Source organism: Lepidochelys kempii, chromosome 23 (genome assembly GCF_965140285.1).
Source record: "Lepidochelys kempii isolate rLepKem1 chromosome 23, rLepKem1.hap1, whole genome shotgun sequence".
NCBI classification, from domain to species: Eukaryota; Metazoa; Chordata; order Testudines; family Cheloniidae; genus Lepidochelys; species Lepidochelys kempii.
Window position 1 is genome coordinate 16,289,623 of NC_136402.1, and position 13,785 is coordinate 16,303,407.

At 68.9% G+C, this 13,785-nt stretch overlaps 2 protein-coding genes across 2 annotated transcripts; one reads left to right on the plus strand and one right to left on the minus strand.

Annotated features, from left to right (window-relative positions):
* LOC144929718 (excitatory amino acid transporter 2-like) lies at positions 1-8,926 on the plus strand. Its single transcript, XM_078850142.1, is given in 11 exon segments — positions 1-34; positions 37-123; positions 126-149; positions 679-938; positions 1,979-2,156; positions 2,483-2,609; positions 4,035-4,268; positions 5,415-5,609; positions 6,557-6,691; positions 7,012-7,240; positions 7,597-8,926. Coding segments are annotated over 11 exon segments (1,572 nt in total). The 5' UTR covers positions 1-15; the 3' UTR covers positions 7,681-8,926.
* Positions 8,927-9,340: 414 nt separating this feature from the next.
* GFY (golgi associated olfactory signaling regulator) lies at positions 9,341-13,514 on the minus strand. Its single transcript, XM_078850102.1, has 4 exons — positions 13,443-13,514; positions 12,646-13,083; positions 10,876-11,049; positions 9,341-10,745 (listed from the first exon to the last, which is right to left on the minus strand). Exons 1-4 carry the CDS (start codon positions 13,462-13,464, stop codon positions 10,489-10,491), a joined length of 891 nt encoding a protein of 296 aa, XP_078706228.1. The 5' UTR covers positions 13,465-13,514; the 3' UTR covers positions 9,341-10,488.
* Positions 13,515-13,785: the final 271 nt, after the last annotated feature.

Genomic DNA, 13,785 nt, shown 5'->3' on the forward strand with positions numbered 1-13,785 from the left:
GTGATTCTGGGAGCCATGTTTGGGGGCCTCCTGCGGCTGCTCCCCCGCTGGATGAAGACCTGCTGGTCCTTCTCTCCTTCCCGGGAGACATCCTCATGCGGATGCTGAAAATGCTCATCTTGCCTTGGTCATCTCCAGCCTCATCTCAGGTGAGGGAGGGGGAAGGGGGATCTGGGGGCAGGGGCGGCGGCCAGAGCCAAAACCGCCCCACCCCCACTTGAGCTGAATCGCATTCCCCCCATCCCGGGATTCAAACTCGCAGCCCTCGGAAACAGCACAGGGCTGTGGTACCCAGCCCAGCCACTAGGGGGAGAGGGGGTGGACCGACCACCCACAGGATGCTCTCCTGCACGGAGCAGGGCGGAGGACTCACTATGGGGCACTGTCCCCATATACCCAGCCCCCGCGCCCCACCCCAGAGCCAGCCGCATCCCAGCACCGGGCGAGGGGTCCCCGTGTACCCAGCCCCCACACCCCACCCCAGAGCCAGACACATCCCAGCACCGGGCGAGGGGTCCCCGTGTACCCAGCCCCCACACCCCACCCCAGAGCCAGACACATCCCAGCACCGGGCGAGGGGTCCCCGTGTACCCAGCCCCCACACCCCACCCCAGAGCCAGACACATCCCAGCATCGGGCGAGGGGTCCCCGTGTAGCTTTCGCTCTGTTCCTGGGCAGGGCTGGCCGGGCTGGATGCCAAGGCGAGTGGGCACATGGGCACCCGGGCCATGGTGTATTACATGTCCACCACGGTGCTGGCCGCCGTGCTGGGCGTGATCCTGGTGCTGTCCATCCACCCGGGCAACCCCAAGCTGAGGACGGCGACGGGCGCGACGGGCACGGCGGTGCGGAGCGAGGATGTCTCCAGCCTGGACGCCTTCCTGGACTTGATCCGGAACCTCTTCCCCGAGAACCTGGTGCAGGCCTGTTTCCAACAGGTAGGGGGTGCTCGCCCCAGGGAGGCAGTGCCCCAGGGCGGCGCTAGGGGGCGCTGGGCTGCAGGGCACGGGGCCGGGGGGGCTCTGTAGGGGGCGCTCTCTCTGTCATGGAGTCCCTGGGCGATGCTCTGGATCTGCTCCCCATGAAGCCAGGCAGGACTCTGGGGGAGTCTCCTCTCTGGGAGCAGCCTGTCTGCAGGACACACAGCTCCCCCGGCTCCACCTTCCTGGGTCTGACCCCCAAGCCTCCAGCCTCCCCTGCCCCTCCGGGCGCTTCCCCAGCGAGTCCGCTCAGGCAGGGTCCTGGGGAAGCCAGAGGGTCCTGCCCCCCGACTCCGCAGTCAGACGTGACTCTCAGCCAGCCAGTAACACAGAAGGTTTATTAGACGACAGGGACATGGTCTAACACAGAGCTTGCAGGTGCAGAGAACAGGACCCCTCAGCCGGGTCCATTTTGGGGGGGCAGGGAGCCAGACAACCACATCTGCCCTTCACTCCATGTCTCCAGCCAGCCCCCAAACTGCCTCCCCCTCCAGCCCCCCCTCCTCTGGGCTTTGTCCCTTTCTTGGGCCAGGAGGGCACCTGATTCCTTTGTTCTCCAACCCTTTAGCTCTCACCTTGCAGGGGGGAAGGGCCCAGGGCATCAGTGGCCAGGAAACAGGGTGTCGGCCATTCTCTGTGTCCAGACCCCTGCACACACCTGCCCTCTAGGGCTCTGCAATGATCATACACCCTCACCTCACCCCCTAGATACTTAAGAACTGCCATGGGGAAACTGAGGCACCCCCACACTATTCAGAGGAACCATTAAGAACAGTATCACTTCGTCACACTCTCCCCAGGCAGTCAGTGCCCCAGGATGGCACTTGGGGGGGCTGGGCTGTGGGGTTGTGGGGGCTCCGTAGGGGGCGCTCTCCCCAGGCAGTCAGTGCTCCAGGGCGGTGCTAGGGAGCGCTGGGCTGCAGGGCGCAGGGCCGGGGGGGCTCTGAAGGGGGCGCTCTCCCCTCTCAGTCCGTGCTGAGCCTGGTTCCCCTGCCCAGGTCCAGACGGTCTCCCAGAAGGTCCCGGTCCCACCCCAGGTGGTGCGGCAGGAGAACGTCACCCGGCTCCTCCCAGGGAACCTGTCCCTGCTCAACGCCACCGTCACGGAGATCAGCCTGGGGCCCAGCACCACCACCCACAAACGGCTGGAGTTCAAGGCCGGCATGAACGTGCTGGGTACGTCCCCGGCGGGCCACTGCTGGGGGGAAGCTCGCAGCAACCGGCGTGCCCACCTGAGGGCACTGCTGGGGGGAAGCTCGCAGCAACCAGCGTGCCCACCTGAGGGCACTGCTGGGGGGAAGCTCGCAGCAACCGGCGTGCCCACCTGAAGGCACTGCTGGGGAAAGCTCGCAGCACTGGGGCACTGCTGGTGGGAAACTCACAGCAACCGGCATGCCCACCTGAGGGCACTACTAGGGGGAAGCTTGCAGCACTGGGACACTGCTGCAGGGAAGCTCGCAGCCCACCACGGCCCTGACACCCCCCCCGCTCCCTCCCCACAGGGCTGATCGGGTTCTTCATCGCCTTTGGGGTGGCCATGGGGCAGATGGGGGAACAGGCCAAGCCCATGGCCGACTTCTTCAACATCCTCAACGAGATCATCATGCAGCTGGTCTCCATGATCATGTGGTATGGGGGGAGTGAGGAACCAGGGGGCTGGGGGGTATGATGGGGGCAGGGGGGAGTTCCAGGAGGTGGGGTTATGATGGGGGCCAGGGGGTAGCCTGGGGGTGGGGGTATGATGAGGAAGGCCTGGGTGGGTGTTACAATCTCATCCCCCACCCCTCTCTTTAGCTGACCTGGGGTGGGTCTCCCCAGGACACTCGTTCACTGCCCCCCTCCACTATCTCCCCCCAGCCTCCCCCAGCCCCTCCCCTCACAGTCTCCCTTCCTCATGGTCCCCCTGCCCCCGGTCTCCTTTACATCCCCTCCTCCTCTCAGCCCCACGGTCTCCCCTCAGCCCCCCACCTCATAGTCTCCCTCCCTCGCTGTCCCCTTCACTCCCCCATCTGCCCCCTGCTCCACCCCACACAGTGTCCCCCGCTCCCCGCACTGTTCCCTCCAGCCCCACCCCTCCCCTCACGGTCTCCCCTAGCGCCCCTCATAGTCTGGCTCCCTTCTGTCACGGTCTCCCCCCTGGCCCTGCCCCACCCCTCACGGTCTCTCCCCAGCTCCGCCCCACTCTTCACAGTCTCCCCCTGCTGGCTCCACCCCTCACGGCCTCCCCCAGTGCCCCTCATGGTCTCCCCACTGGCCCCGCCCCTCATGGTGTCCCCCCTGGCTCCGCCCCTCACGGTCTCCCCCAGCACCCTTCATGGTCTGTCCCCCTCCCCTCACGGTCTTTCCCCGGCCCCACACCTCACGGTCTCTCCCGGCCCCTCCCCTCGTGCTCTCCCCTTGGCCCCACCCCTCATGGTCTCCCCTGGCCCTGCCCTTCACGGTCCCCCCCAGACCCGCCCCTCACGGTCCCGCAGCCCTGTCCCTCACGGTCTCCCCCTGGCCCCACCCCTTATGGTCTCCCCTGGCCCTGCCCTTCACAGTCCCCCCCGGCCCCACCCCTCACGGTCTCCCCTTGGCCCTGCCCCTCACGGTCCCCACCCTGGTCCCACCCCTCATGGTCTCCCCTTGGCCCCGCCCCTCACAGTCTCCCCCCCCCCGGCCCTGCCCCTCACGGTCTCCCCTGGTCCCGCCCCTCACGGTCTCCCCTTGGCCCCGCCCCTCACAGTCCCCCTGCTGGCCCTGCCCATCACGGTCCCGCCCCCCGCCCCTCAGGGTCCCCCTCAGCCCTTCCCGTCACGGTCTCTCCCCCGTCCCTCCCCACACGGTCTCCCCTTGGCCCCGCCCCTCGCGGTCTCCCCAGGCCCCGCCCCTCGCGGTCTCCCCTTGGCCCTCACGGTCTCCCCAGGCCCCGCCCCTCGCGGTCTCCCCAGGCCCCGCCCCTCGCGGTCTCCCCTTGGCCCTCACGGTCTCCCCAGGCCCCGCCCCTCGCGGTCTCCCCAGGCCCCGCCCCTCGCGGTCTCCCCTTGGCCCTCACGGTCTCCCCGGCTCCCCCAGGTACTCGCCCTTCGGCATCGCCTCGCTGATCTGCGGGAAGCTGGCCGGGCTGCAGGACCTGGGGCTGGTGGCGCGGCAGCTGGGCATGTACATGGTGACGGTGGCCCTGGGGCTGCTGCTGCACGGGGCCCTCGTCCTGCCCCTCATCTTCTTCGGGGTCACGCGCCAGAACCCCTTCGCCTTCTACGCCGGCATCTTCCAGGCCTGGCTCACCGCCCTTGGCACCGCCTCCAGGTGGGGGGCGCCGACCGGGGGCCCTGGGGATCAGTGGGGTGTCAGGGACTATTGGGGGATCTGGGGTATGGGGGAGTCAGGGACTATGGGGCTCCTTGTGTGTCTCACCCCCAGGGCGGGGCCAGGGGGTTTTGGGGGGTGTCGGGGGCTCCATGTGTCTCCCCCCAGTGTGGGGCCGGGTGGGGCTATGAGGGATGCTGGGGCATGTCAGGGGGCACTATGGGGGGGGGTGTGTCAGGAGTTATAGGGGGTGATGGGGGGTATCAGGGGGGCTTTGGGGGTTATGGGGGTGCTGGGCAGTTTTGGGGGGCTTTGGGGGTGTCAGGGGGCTATGGGGGTGTTGGGGTTATGGAGGAGTCGGGGAGCTATGGGGGTTTGGGGATTATGGGGGTGCTGGGTGGGTTTGGGGGAGCCATGGGGGGTGTCAGGGGGCTATGGGGATGTCGGGGGTTATGGGGGGTGCTGGTGGGTGTCAGGGGGACTATGGGGGTGTCGGGGGGCTATGGGGGTGTCGGGGTTATGGGGGAGTGCTGGGGGGTGTCGGGGGCTAAGGGGGTTTTGAGGTTATGGGGGGTGCTCGGGGGTGTCAAGGAGCTATGGGGGGTGTCGGGGTTATGCGGGAATGCTGGGGGGTGTCAGGTGGTTATGGGGATTTTGAGGTTATGGGGGCGCTGGGCGGTTTTGTGGGGGCTTTGGGGAGTATCAGGGGGGTCTATGGGGGTTTGGGGGTTATGGGGGTGCTGGGCGGTTTTGGGGGGCTATGGGGGTGTCAGGGGGGCTATGGGGGTATTGGGGTTTTGGGGGGTGCTGGGGAGTGTCAGGGGGTTATGGGGGTTTTGAGGTTATGGGGGGCGCTGGGCGGTTTGGGGGGGCTTTGGGGGGTGTCAGGGGGTCTATGGGGGTGTCGGTGTTATGGGGGGTGCCGGGGAGTGTCAGGGAGGGCAATGGGAGTTTGGGGGTTATGGGGGTGCTGGGCGGTTTTGGGGGGCTATGGAGGTGTCAGGGGGCTATGGGGGTATCGGGGTTTTGGGGGGTGCTGGGGGTGTCAGGGGCGCTATGGGGGGTGTCGGGGTTATGAGAGGTGCTGGGGGTGTCGGGGGGCTCGGGGGCGTCGGGGCTATCGGGGCGCCGTGGGTCTCCCCCCAGCGCGGGGACGCTGCCCGTGACGTTCCGGTGCCTGGAGGAGAACCTGGGGGTCGATCGACGCGTCACCCGCCTGGTGCTGCCCATCGGCGCCACCGTCAACATGGACGGGACGGCTCTGTACGAGGCCGTGGCCGCCGTCTTCATCGCCCAGATGAACGGCATCGCCCTGGACGGGGGGCAGATCGCCACCATCAGGTGAGCCCCCCGGCCCCGGCTTCCTGCCCCCCCGACCCCCCGCTTCCCGCCCCCCCGGACTCCCAGCCCCCTGGCTTCCCAGCCCCCCGGCCCCGGCTTCCTGCCCCCCCGACCCCCCGCTTCCCGCCCCCCCTGGGCTCCCAGCCCCCCGGCTTCCCAGCCCCCTGGCCCCAGCTTCCTGGCCCCCAGGCCTCCCAGCCCCAGCTTCCTGCCCCCCCTGGGCTCCCAGCTTCCCGGCCTCCCAGCCCTCCAAGCCCCCAGACCCCCCCCCAGTCCTCTGAGCCCCCCAGCTTCTTCCTCCCCTGGCCCCCAAGCTCCTGGGCCCCTGGGCCTCCAGCCCCACACCCCCAAATCCCTGAACTCCTGGGCCCCCGGTCTTTCAGCCCCCCAGACAGGGTTGCCACCCTCCCGGTTTGGCTGGAAGTCTCCTGGAATCGGGCCGGGTCTCCCGGCGGCTACTGATGCCAAACCCGGAGATCGGTGGCGAGGTGGGGCTAAGGCAGCCCCCTGCCTACCACTGCCCCACACCGTCCCTTCGCGCTCTGCCCCCGCCCCCAGTGCCGACTCCGCAGCTCCCATTGGCCGGGAAGTGCGGCCAATGGGAGCGGCAGGGGGTGGTGCTTGCAGGTACACCCTCCTGCACCCCAGCCCAGTGAAAGTGAGGGAGGGTGGGGGAGAGCGAGCCACGGAGGGATGGAGGGAGTGGGGCGGGGCCGCTGAGAAGGGGCGGGGCAGGGGCGGGGCCTCGGGGCAGGGGCGGGGCCAGGGTGTTTGGGTTTGTGTGGTTAGACCCTCGGCAGCTCTGTCCCCAGACCCCCAGCCCTCGAACTCCTGGGCCCCTGGCCCCCCAGCCCCTGGCCTGGGGCCGGAGGGGAGCCAGCGCCCTGATCAGGAGAAGGGTCCCCTGCCCCCTGCATTGACCCCCTGGCCCCCTCTCTGCCCCCCAGCATGACGGCCACCCTGGCCAGCGTGGGGGCGGCCAGCATCCCCAGCGCCGGCCTGGTCACCATGCTGCTCATCCTGACCGCCGTGGGGCTCCCCACGCAGGACATCAGCCTGCTCATCGCTGTGGACTGGCTGCTGTGAGTGCGGGGGGGGGTTGTCAGGACGCGGGGATGGGGGAAGGGAGGGGCGGGGCAGAGGGGGCAGGGTGGAGAGGGGTGGGGAGGCTGAGGCAGGAGGGGGTTAGGGGGCAGGGAGGGGAGAGGTTAGGGGGCAGGGAGGGGGCAGGGAGGGGGCAGGAGTGGGCAAGAGGGGAGAGGAGGGAGTTAGGGGGCGGGGGGGCAGGAGGGATGTGGTGGGGGTCAGGGGGCAGGAGGAATGGGGAGGGGGCTATGGAGCAGGGAGGGGGGTCACCCCTTGTTGGTGTCCCCCAGTGCTGACCCCCAGCCCTGCCCCCCAGGGACCGCCTGCGCACCTCCATCAACGTGGTGGGGGACTCGTTTGGGGCGGGGATCGTTTATCACCTGTCCCGGGCCGAGCTGGCCGCCGTCGACGCCCGGGCCAAGGGGCACCCGCCTGAGCCCCCCAGCCCCAAGCTCCCGCCGCTGCCCAACCACCAGGGGCCCCCCGAGGGCGCCGGGACGGGGTACACAGCCCTGCCCGCCGCCGACAGCGAGGAGGAGGAGCAGGTGAGGCCAGCGTGTTGCGAGCTTCCCCGCAACAGTGCCCCCGGCGCTGCGAGCTTCCCCGCGACGGTGCCCCCGGCGCTGCGAGCTTCCCCGCGACAGTGCCCCCGGCGCTGCGAGCTTCCCCGCGACGGTGCCCCCGGCGCTGCGAGCTTCCCCGCGACGGTGCCCCCGGCGCTGCGAGCTTCCCCGCGACGGTGCCCCCGGCGCTGCGAGCTTCCCCGCGACAGTGCCCCCGGCTCTGCGAGCTTCCCCGCGACAGTGCCCCCGGCGCTGCGAGCTTCCCCGCGACAGTGCCCCCGATGCTGCGAGCTTCCCCGCAACAGTGCCCAGGGTAATTTGGTTCCTGTCCCGAGCAGGCGGAGACGCCGTCGTGGGAGCCGGGGGCCGAGGCCGAGGGGTCGCCGGGCAGTGACCAGGAGGAGAAGGAAGAGGAGGAATAACCAGGCCCCAGCCCAGAGCAGCTACCACCAGTGGGGGGAGCGGGAGGGGGGGATTAATTCTTTGTATTCAGTTCTGCCCCAAATCACTGGGTGGGGGCCCCCTGCATCCCCCCAGCCATGCTCTGTACCCAGCCCCTGCCCCACCCCAGAGGGGCCCATCCCAGTGCCAGGAGAGGGGTTCCCAGATGCCCCCCCCAAGGGGTCCATCCCAGGACCAGGAGAGTGGGTCCCCGGATAGGGGCAAGGGGCAGCATGACTCTAGACATATTGTGGATACAGGGCTTGTGGGGGGGTTGCAGCTCCTTCTGTTGACCCCCCCCACTGGCATCCACCCCCCACTCACAGGCCCCCTGGCCCCCCCACCTCTGCCTGCCCTGCTGGGGAATGGGTACATCCAAAGGGGTGGCGCGCAAGAAGGGGGGGCAGCTCTTGATCGCCACCCCCGAGCTGGGGCCTGTCCGTCCAGCCCCATGCACCCCCCATCTGTCTGTCCAGCTCCATGACCCTGTCTGTCCGTCCAGCCCCATGCACCCCCCATCTGTCTGTCCAGCTCCATGACCTTGTCTGTCCGTCCAGCCCCATGCACCCCCCATCTGTCTGTCCAGCTCCATGACCCTGTCTGTCCGTCCAGCCCCATGCACCCCCCATCTGTCTGTCCAGCTCCATGACCTTGTCTGTCCGTCCAGCCCCATGCACCCCCCATCTGTCTGTCCAGCTCCATGACCCTGTCTGTCCGTCCAGCCCCATGCACCCCCCATCTGTCTGTCCAGCTCCATGACCTTGTCTGTCCGTCCAGCCCCATGCACCCCCCATCTGTCTGTCCAGCTCCATGACCCTGTCTGTCTGTCCAGGCCCATGCACATCCCCCCCCATCTATCTGGGGTTTCACTGAGCCCCACACAGCCCGTGGGTCATGCCCCCAGCAGGAAAATTCCCAGTCTCCCCCCCCCGCCAGCTATCTGTTTTCCCTCCCATCCTGCCCCCCCTTTACACAGGCTCCCCAAAGGCCCAGCTGCCCCCCCCTACTCTGGCCTTCTCCCCACCCCCTCCCCCTCCCCCCACCCCAGTCTCAGCCATCAGGGGGCACCCGGACTATGCCCCCCCTCACTCCTGGGGGGGGGCCCTGTTTGACTCATAACTCCACCGGGCCCCATGGTTCTGCCCCGCTGAGTTCTGACCCCCCCCCCAACATCAACCCAGCAACACTGGGCGGGGGGACCTCAGGGTTTGTAATAAACTAAAACCTGCCGCCAGCTTTGGGCTTGGCCCTGTTCCATGCTGGGGGAGGGAATCGTGGGGCGGGGCCTCTCCCAGCGGACGCCCGATCTTTGCCCCCCTCCCAGCTTCTCAGACGGGGCATGGACGGCTCAGGCTCTCGGCAGAGCCAGGCAGCCGGTGTCACGGGGTCCCCGGGCACTACCCTGGATCTGCTCCCCCCGCAGCCAGGCAGGACTCTGGGGGAGTCTCCTTTCTGGGAGCAGCCTGTCTGCAGGACACACAGCTCACCCGGCTACACCTTCCTGGGGTGACCCCGGAGCCTCCAGCCTCCCCTGCCCCTCCGTGCGCTTCCCACACCGAGTCCGCCCAGGCGGGGTCCTGGGGGGGCCAGAGGGTCCTGCCCCCCGACTCCGCAGTCAGACGGGACTCTCAGCCAGCCAGTAACACAGAAGGTTTATTAGACGACAGGAACATGGTCGAACACAGAGCTTGTAGGTGCAGAGAACAGGACCCCTCAGCCGGGTCCATTTTGGGGGGCAGGGAGCCAGACAACCCCATCTGCACTTCACTCCTCATCCCCAGCCAGCCTCAAACTGAAACTCCCTCCAGCCCCCCAACCCCCTCCTCTGGGCTTTGTCCCTTTCCTGGGCCAGGAGGTCACCTGAGTCCTTTGTTCTCCAACCCTTTAGCTCTCACCTTGCAGGGGGGAAGGGCCCAGGCCATCAGTGGCCAGGAAACAGGGTGTCGGCCATTCTCTGTGTCCAGACCCCTGCACACACCTGCCCTCTAGGGCTCTGCAGGGATCATACACCCTTATCCCACCCCCTAGAGACTTAAGAACTGCCTAGGGGAAACTGAGGCACCCCCACACTATTCAGAGGAAACATTAAGAACAGTCCTGCTTCGTCACACGGTGCTCTGGCAGAGACACCCAGGGAGGCTCCCCCAAGCGCCGGGCGCAGGCTCTCGGCAGACCCAGGCAGCGGTGCTCTGGCAGTGAAACCCGGGGCAGCTCCCGCCAGCGATGGTGGAAGGAGGCAGCAGCCGCTGGGGTGTAGCTGAGGTGATGGGCAGATGTTAGCAGCTGCTGCAGGGGCGGGGGCGGGGTGAAATGGGATAATGAGCCCCCAGGCCGTCAGCCAGCCAAATCTCAGTTTTGGGCTGGTGCGGGGGCCCCCAGCAAGGCTTGGGGGAGCCCAGGGCTGGGCTAGCAGGGGCTGCGTGTTGGGAGTGAGGGGCACCGGCAGAGCGGGTTTGTTTTTGTAGGGTCTCCCTCATTTCCTGACCAGCAAAGGAGGCCGGGCAGGTGGGTTGGGGGGTGGGAACCCCATTTATTTAAACTCACAAGCCACATTAGATCTAAGAGCAACTGAAGAGCCGAACCCCAGAATGTCCTGACGGCTGGGGGGGGCAGCCCCCCCCCCAGTCCCTTGGGGAGGCAGATCCAGACCCTCCCTGGGTCAGAAATAACCCAGCCTGGGGGGGAGGGGCATGTGTGCTCCCACCATGGCAGGACAGAGAGGAGTGGAGACTAGTGGTTAGAGCTGGGGGGGGTGGGAGCCAGGACGCCTGGGTTCTATTGTGGGGGTCTCAAAGGAAGTTCCCAGCGGGGAGGTTAGCCGGGGACAGACACTCCAGCCTTGGGGGGCTCGGCTTGGGCTGCTCGGAGCCGGTAGGCCCTGGAGTCTTGTCCCCAGGGGGTGTCTGTGGGGCAGGGACGGGGGGCTGCGGTGGGGGGCAGGGCCAGGGCGGGGCCTGAGCTGGCTGCAGGGGGGCCGGGAACTTGTTGTCGTCCATCTCGTAAAGGAACCAGTCGTACGAACCCTTGGGGCTGTCCAGGTTCAGAGCTGGAGGAAGGAGACACGAGTCAAGGATGGAACCCAGGAGTCCTGGCTCCCAGCCCCCACCCCGAAACCAGGAGGCCCCGCTCCCCTTCCAGAGCCGGGGAGAGAACCCAGGAGTCCGGGCCCCACTCACCGAGGTCCTCGAGGGACCCGTCCTGCAGGCGCTGGTGTGCGAAGGACGACCCCTTGGCCCCCCGGCGGTAGGCGCAGTAGATCCCAGAGAAGAGGCAGAGAAGGAGGCCGGAGGCCGCGAGGAAAAGGCCCATGGCCTGGCCCCCCCCGGCCCCATGGTGCTCCTCAGGCCGGCCTGTGCGGGCAGGAGAGAGCGCTGGGACAGGACCCAGGCGTCCGGCTCGCCCGCCCCTCCCACTCTGCTTCTGCACTCCCAGCCCCCCTGGACCCCCTCGCCCAGCACTGCCCCAGTCACTCTGCACTATGCCAATGCATTGACCCCCTTTCTGCCCCCCACAGCTCCCCTTCTGCACCCCGCCTGCCCCATGCACCCCCTCTCTGCCCCCCACAGCTCCCCAGCTGCCCCATGCACCCCCTCTCTGCCCCCACAGCTCCCCCATCTTCCCCCACCTGCCCCATGCACCCCCTTTCTGCCCCCACAGCTCCCCATCTGCCCCCACCTGCCCCATGCACCCCCTCTCTGCCCCCCACAGCTCACCTTCTGCACCCTACCTGCCTCATGCACCTCCTCTCTGCCCCCCACAGCTCCTGTCAGCCCCCCTCTCTCTGCACCCCCTTTCTGCCCCCCACAGCTCCCCCACATGCCCCCCATCTGCCCCATGCACCCCCTCTCTACCCCCACAGCTCCCCATCTTCCCCCCACCTGCCCCACGCACCCCCTCTCTGCCCCCACAGCTCCCCATCTTCCCCCCACCTGCCCCACGCACCCCCTCTCTGCCCCCACAGCTCCCCCATCTGCCCCCACCTGCCCCATGCACCCCCTCTCTGCCCCCCACAGCTCACCTTCTGCACCCTACCTGCCTCATGCACCTCCTCTCTGCCCCCCACAGCTCCTGTCAGCCCCCCACTCTCTGCACCTCCTTTCTGCCCCCCACAGCTCCCCCACATGCCCCCCATCTGCCCCATGCACCCCCTCTCTACCCCCACAGCTCCCCATCTTCCCTCCACCTGCCCCACGCACCCCCTCTCTGCTCCCACAGCTCCCCCATCTTCCCCCCACCTGCCCCACACACCCCCTCTCTGCCCCCACAGCTCCCCCATCTTCCCCCCACCTGCCCCACACCCCCCCTCTCTGCCCCCACAGCTCCCCCATCTTCCCCCATCTGCCCCATGCACCCCCTCTCTGCCCCCACAGCTCCCCCATCTTCCCCCCACCTGCCCCACGCACCCCCTCTCTGCCCCACAGCTCCCCCATCTTCCCCCACCTGCCCCATGCACCCCCTCTCTGCCCCCCACAGCTCCCCATCTTCCCCCCACCTGCCCCATGCACCCCCTCTCTGCCACCCACAGCTCCCCCGTCTGCCCTCACCTGCCCCATGCATCCCCTCTGCCCCCCACAGCTCCCTCGTCTGCCCCCACCTGCCCCATGCACCCCCTCTCTGCCCCCACAGCTCCCATCTGCCCCACTGCCCTGTGCACTCACCCTTCTGCCCCCCCACCTGCCCCATCCACCCCCTTTCTTCCCCCACTTCCCCATGTACCCCACTTCTGCACTCCCACACTCTCCTTGTACAGCCTGTCCTCCTGCACCCCCATACCTCCCTCTGCACCCCCCTTTTATGCCCCTAAGCACACCGCCCACCTGCGCACTCCTTCCTCGCCCCCAAATACACCACCCTTGCTGCCCCACCTTAACCCCCAACTCCTTCCCCATGCACCCCCATTCCCCCAACCCCTGCCCCCCTCTGCCCCCCCCGTATGCCCTCTTTACCTCTTCGCTCCACCCGTTCCACCAGCAGAACCATCTTGACCCCCCCGCGCCCCGGCGCCCCCTGCCGGCCCGAATCTCCTGCTGCAGTCCCGGGGGTCCTCTGGGGGGCGCCGTCACCTGGGATCCCCCGGCCCAGTGTCGCCGTAGGGTGGGCCAGGCTGCTGGGGAGCAGGGAGGGGCTGGGGGGAGCAGAGCGCGGCCCTGTGGGGCCAGGGGAGGTGGGGGCAGCGGGGGACTCGGGGGACCATCCGGTGTCAGGAGAGGGGGGAGGGGAGAGGGGTCCCCTGCTAGCCGGGGGGGACCAAGGGGCAGGGGGGGACGGGGGCTGGGGGGCACCGGCAGCGAGACAAGCCCCGAGGGCCAGCAGGGCGGCCAGCAACAGCTGAGAGCCCCGGGGCCGCATCACTTGGTGCTGGGGGGATCTCCGGGAACCAGCACCTGAGAGGGGTGAGAAGGGGTTAAACTCGGGGGTTGGCCCCCCGTCCCGCGCCCCAGAGCCCAGCGCCCCCTGCCGGCCCCCGGCCCCACACCCCAGACCCCAGCGCCCCCTGCCGGCCCCCCGCCCCGCCCCCCAGAGCCCCCTGCCAGCTCCCTGCCCCGCCCCCCAGAGCCCCCTGCCGGCCCCCCCGCCCTGCACCCCAGCGCCCCCTGCTGGTCCCCCGCCCCCCAGAGCCCCCTGCCAGCCCCCTGCCCTGCGCCCGAGAGCCCAGCGCCCCCTGCCGGCCCCCCGCCCCCCAGAGCCCCCTGCCGGCCCCCCTGCCCTGCACCCCAGCGCCCCCTGCCAGCCCCTTGCTTACCCCCAACGCCCCCTAGCGCCATCCTGGGGTGTCGGCACCCTGCGAGCCCCGTGCCCCGGTGGGATGGGGACGATGCAGGCGTAACCATAGCTATGGCAGGGCCCCCCCCCGGGACTCCCCCCCTCCCGCTCCTGGTTACCAGACTCCGTTGTTGGCAACGTCTCCCCGGGGGCTGGGGTGGGACCTGCCACCCCAGAGCAAACAAACCCTCTTCCCGACCCCGGGCGCTAGGGGGCGCTGGGCTGCGGGGCGGGGGGGCTCAGTAGGGGGCGCTGGGGTTGGGGGTGCAGGGTGGGGGGCCAGCAGGGGGTGCTCCCCCAGCACACAGGGCTGCCCCAACACC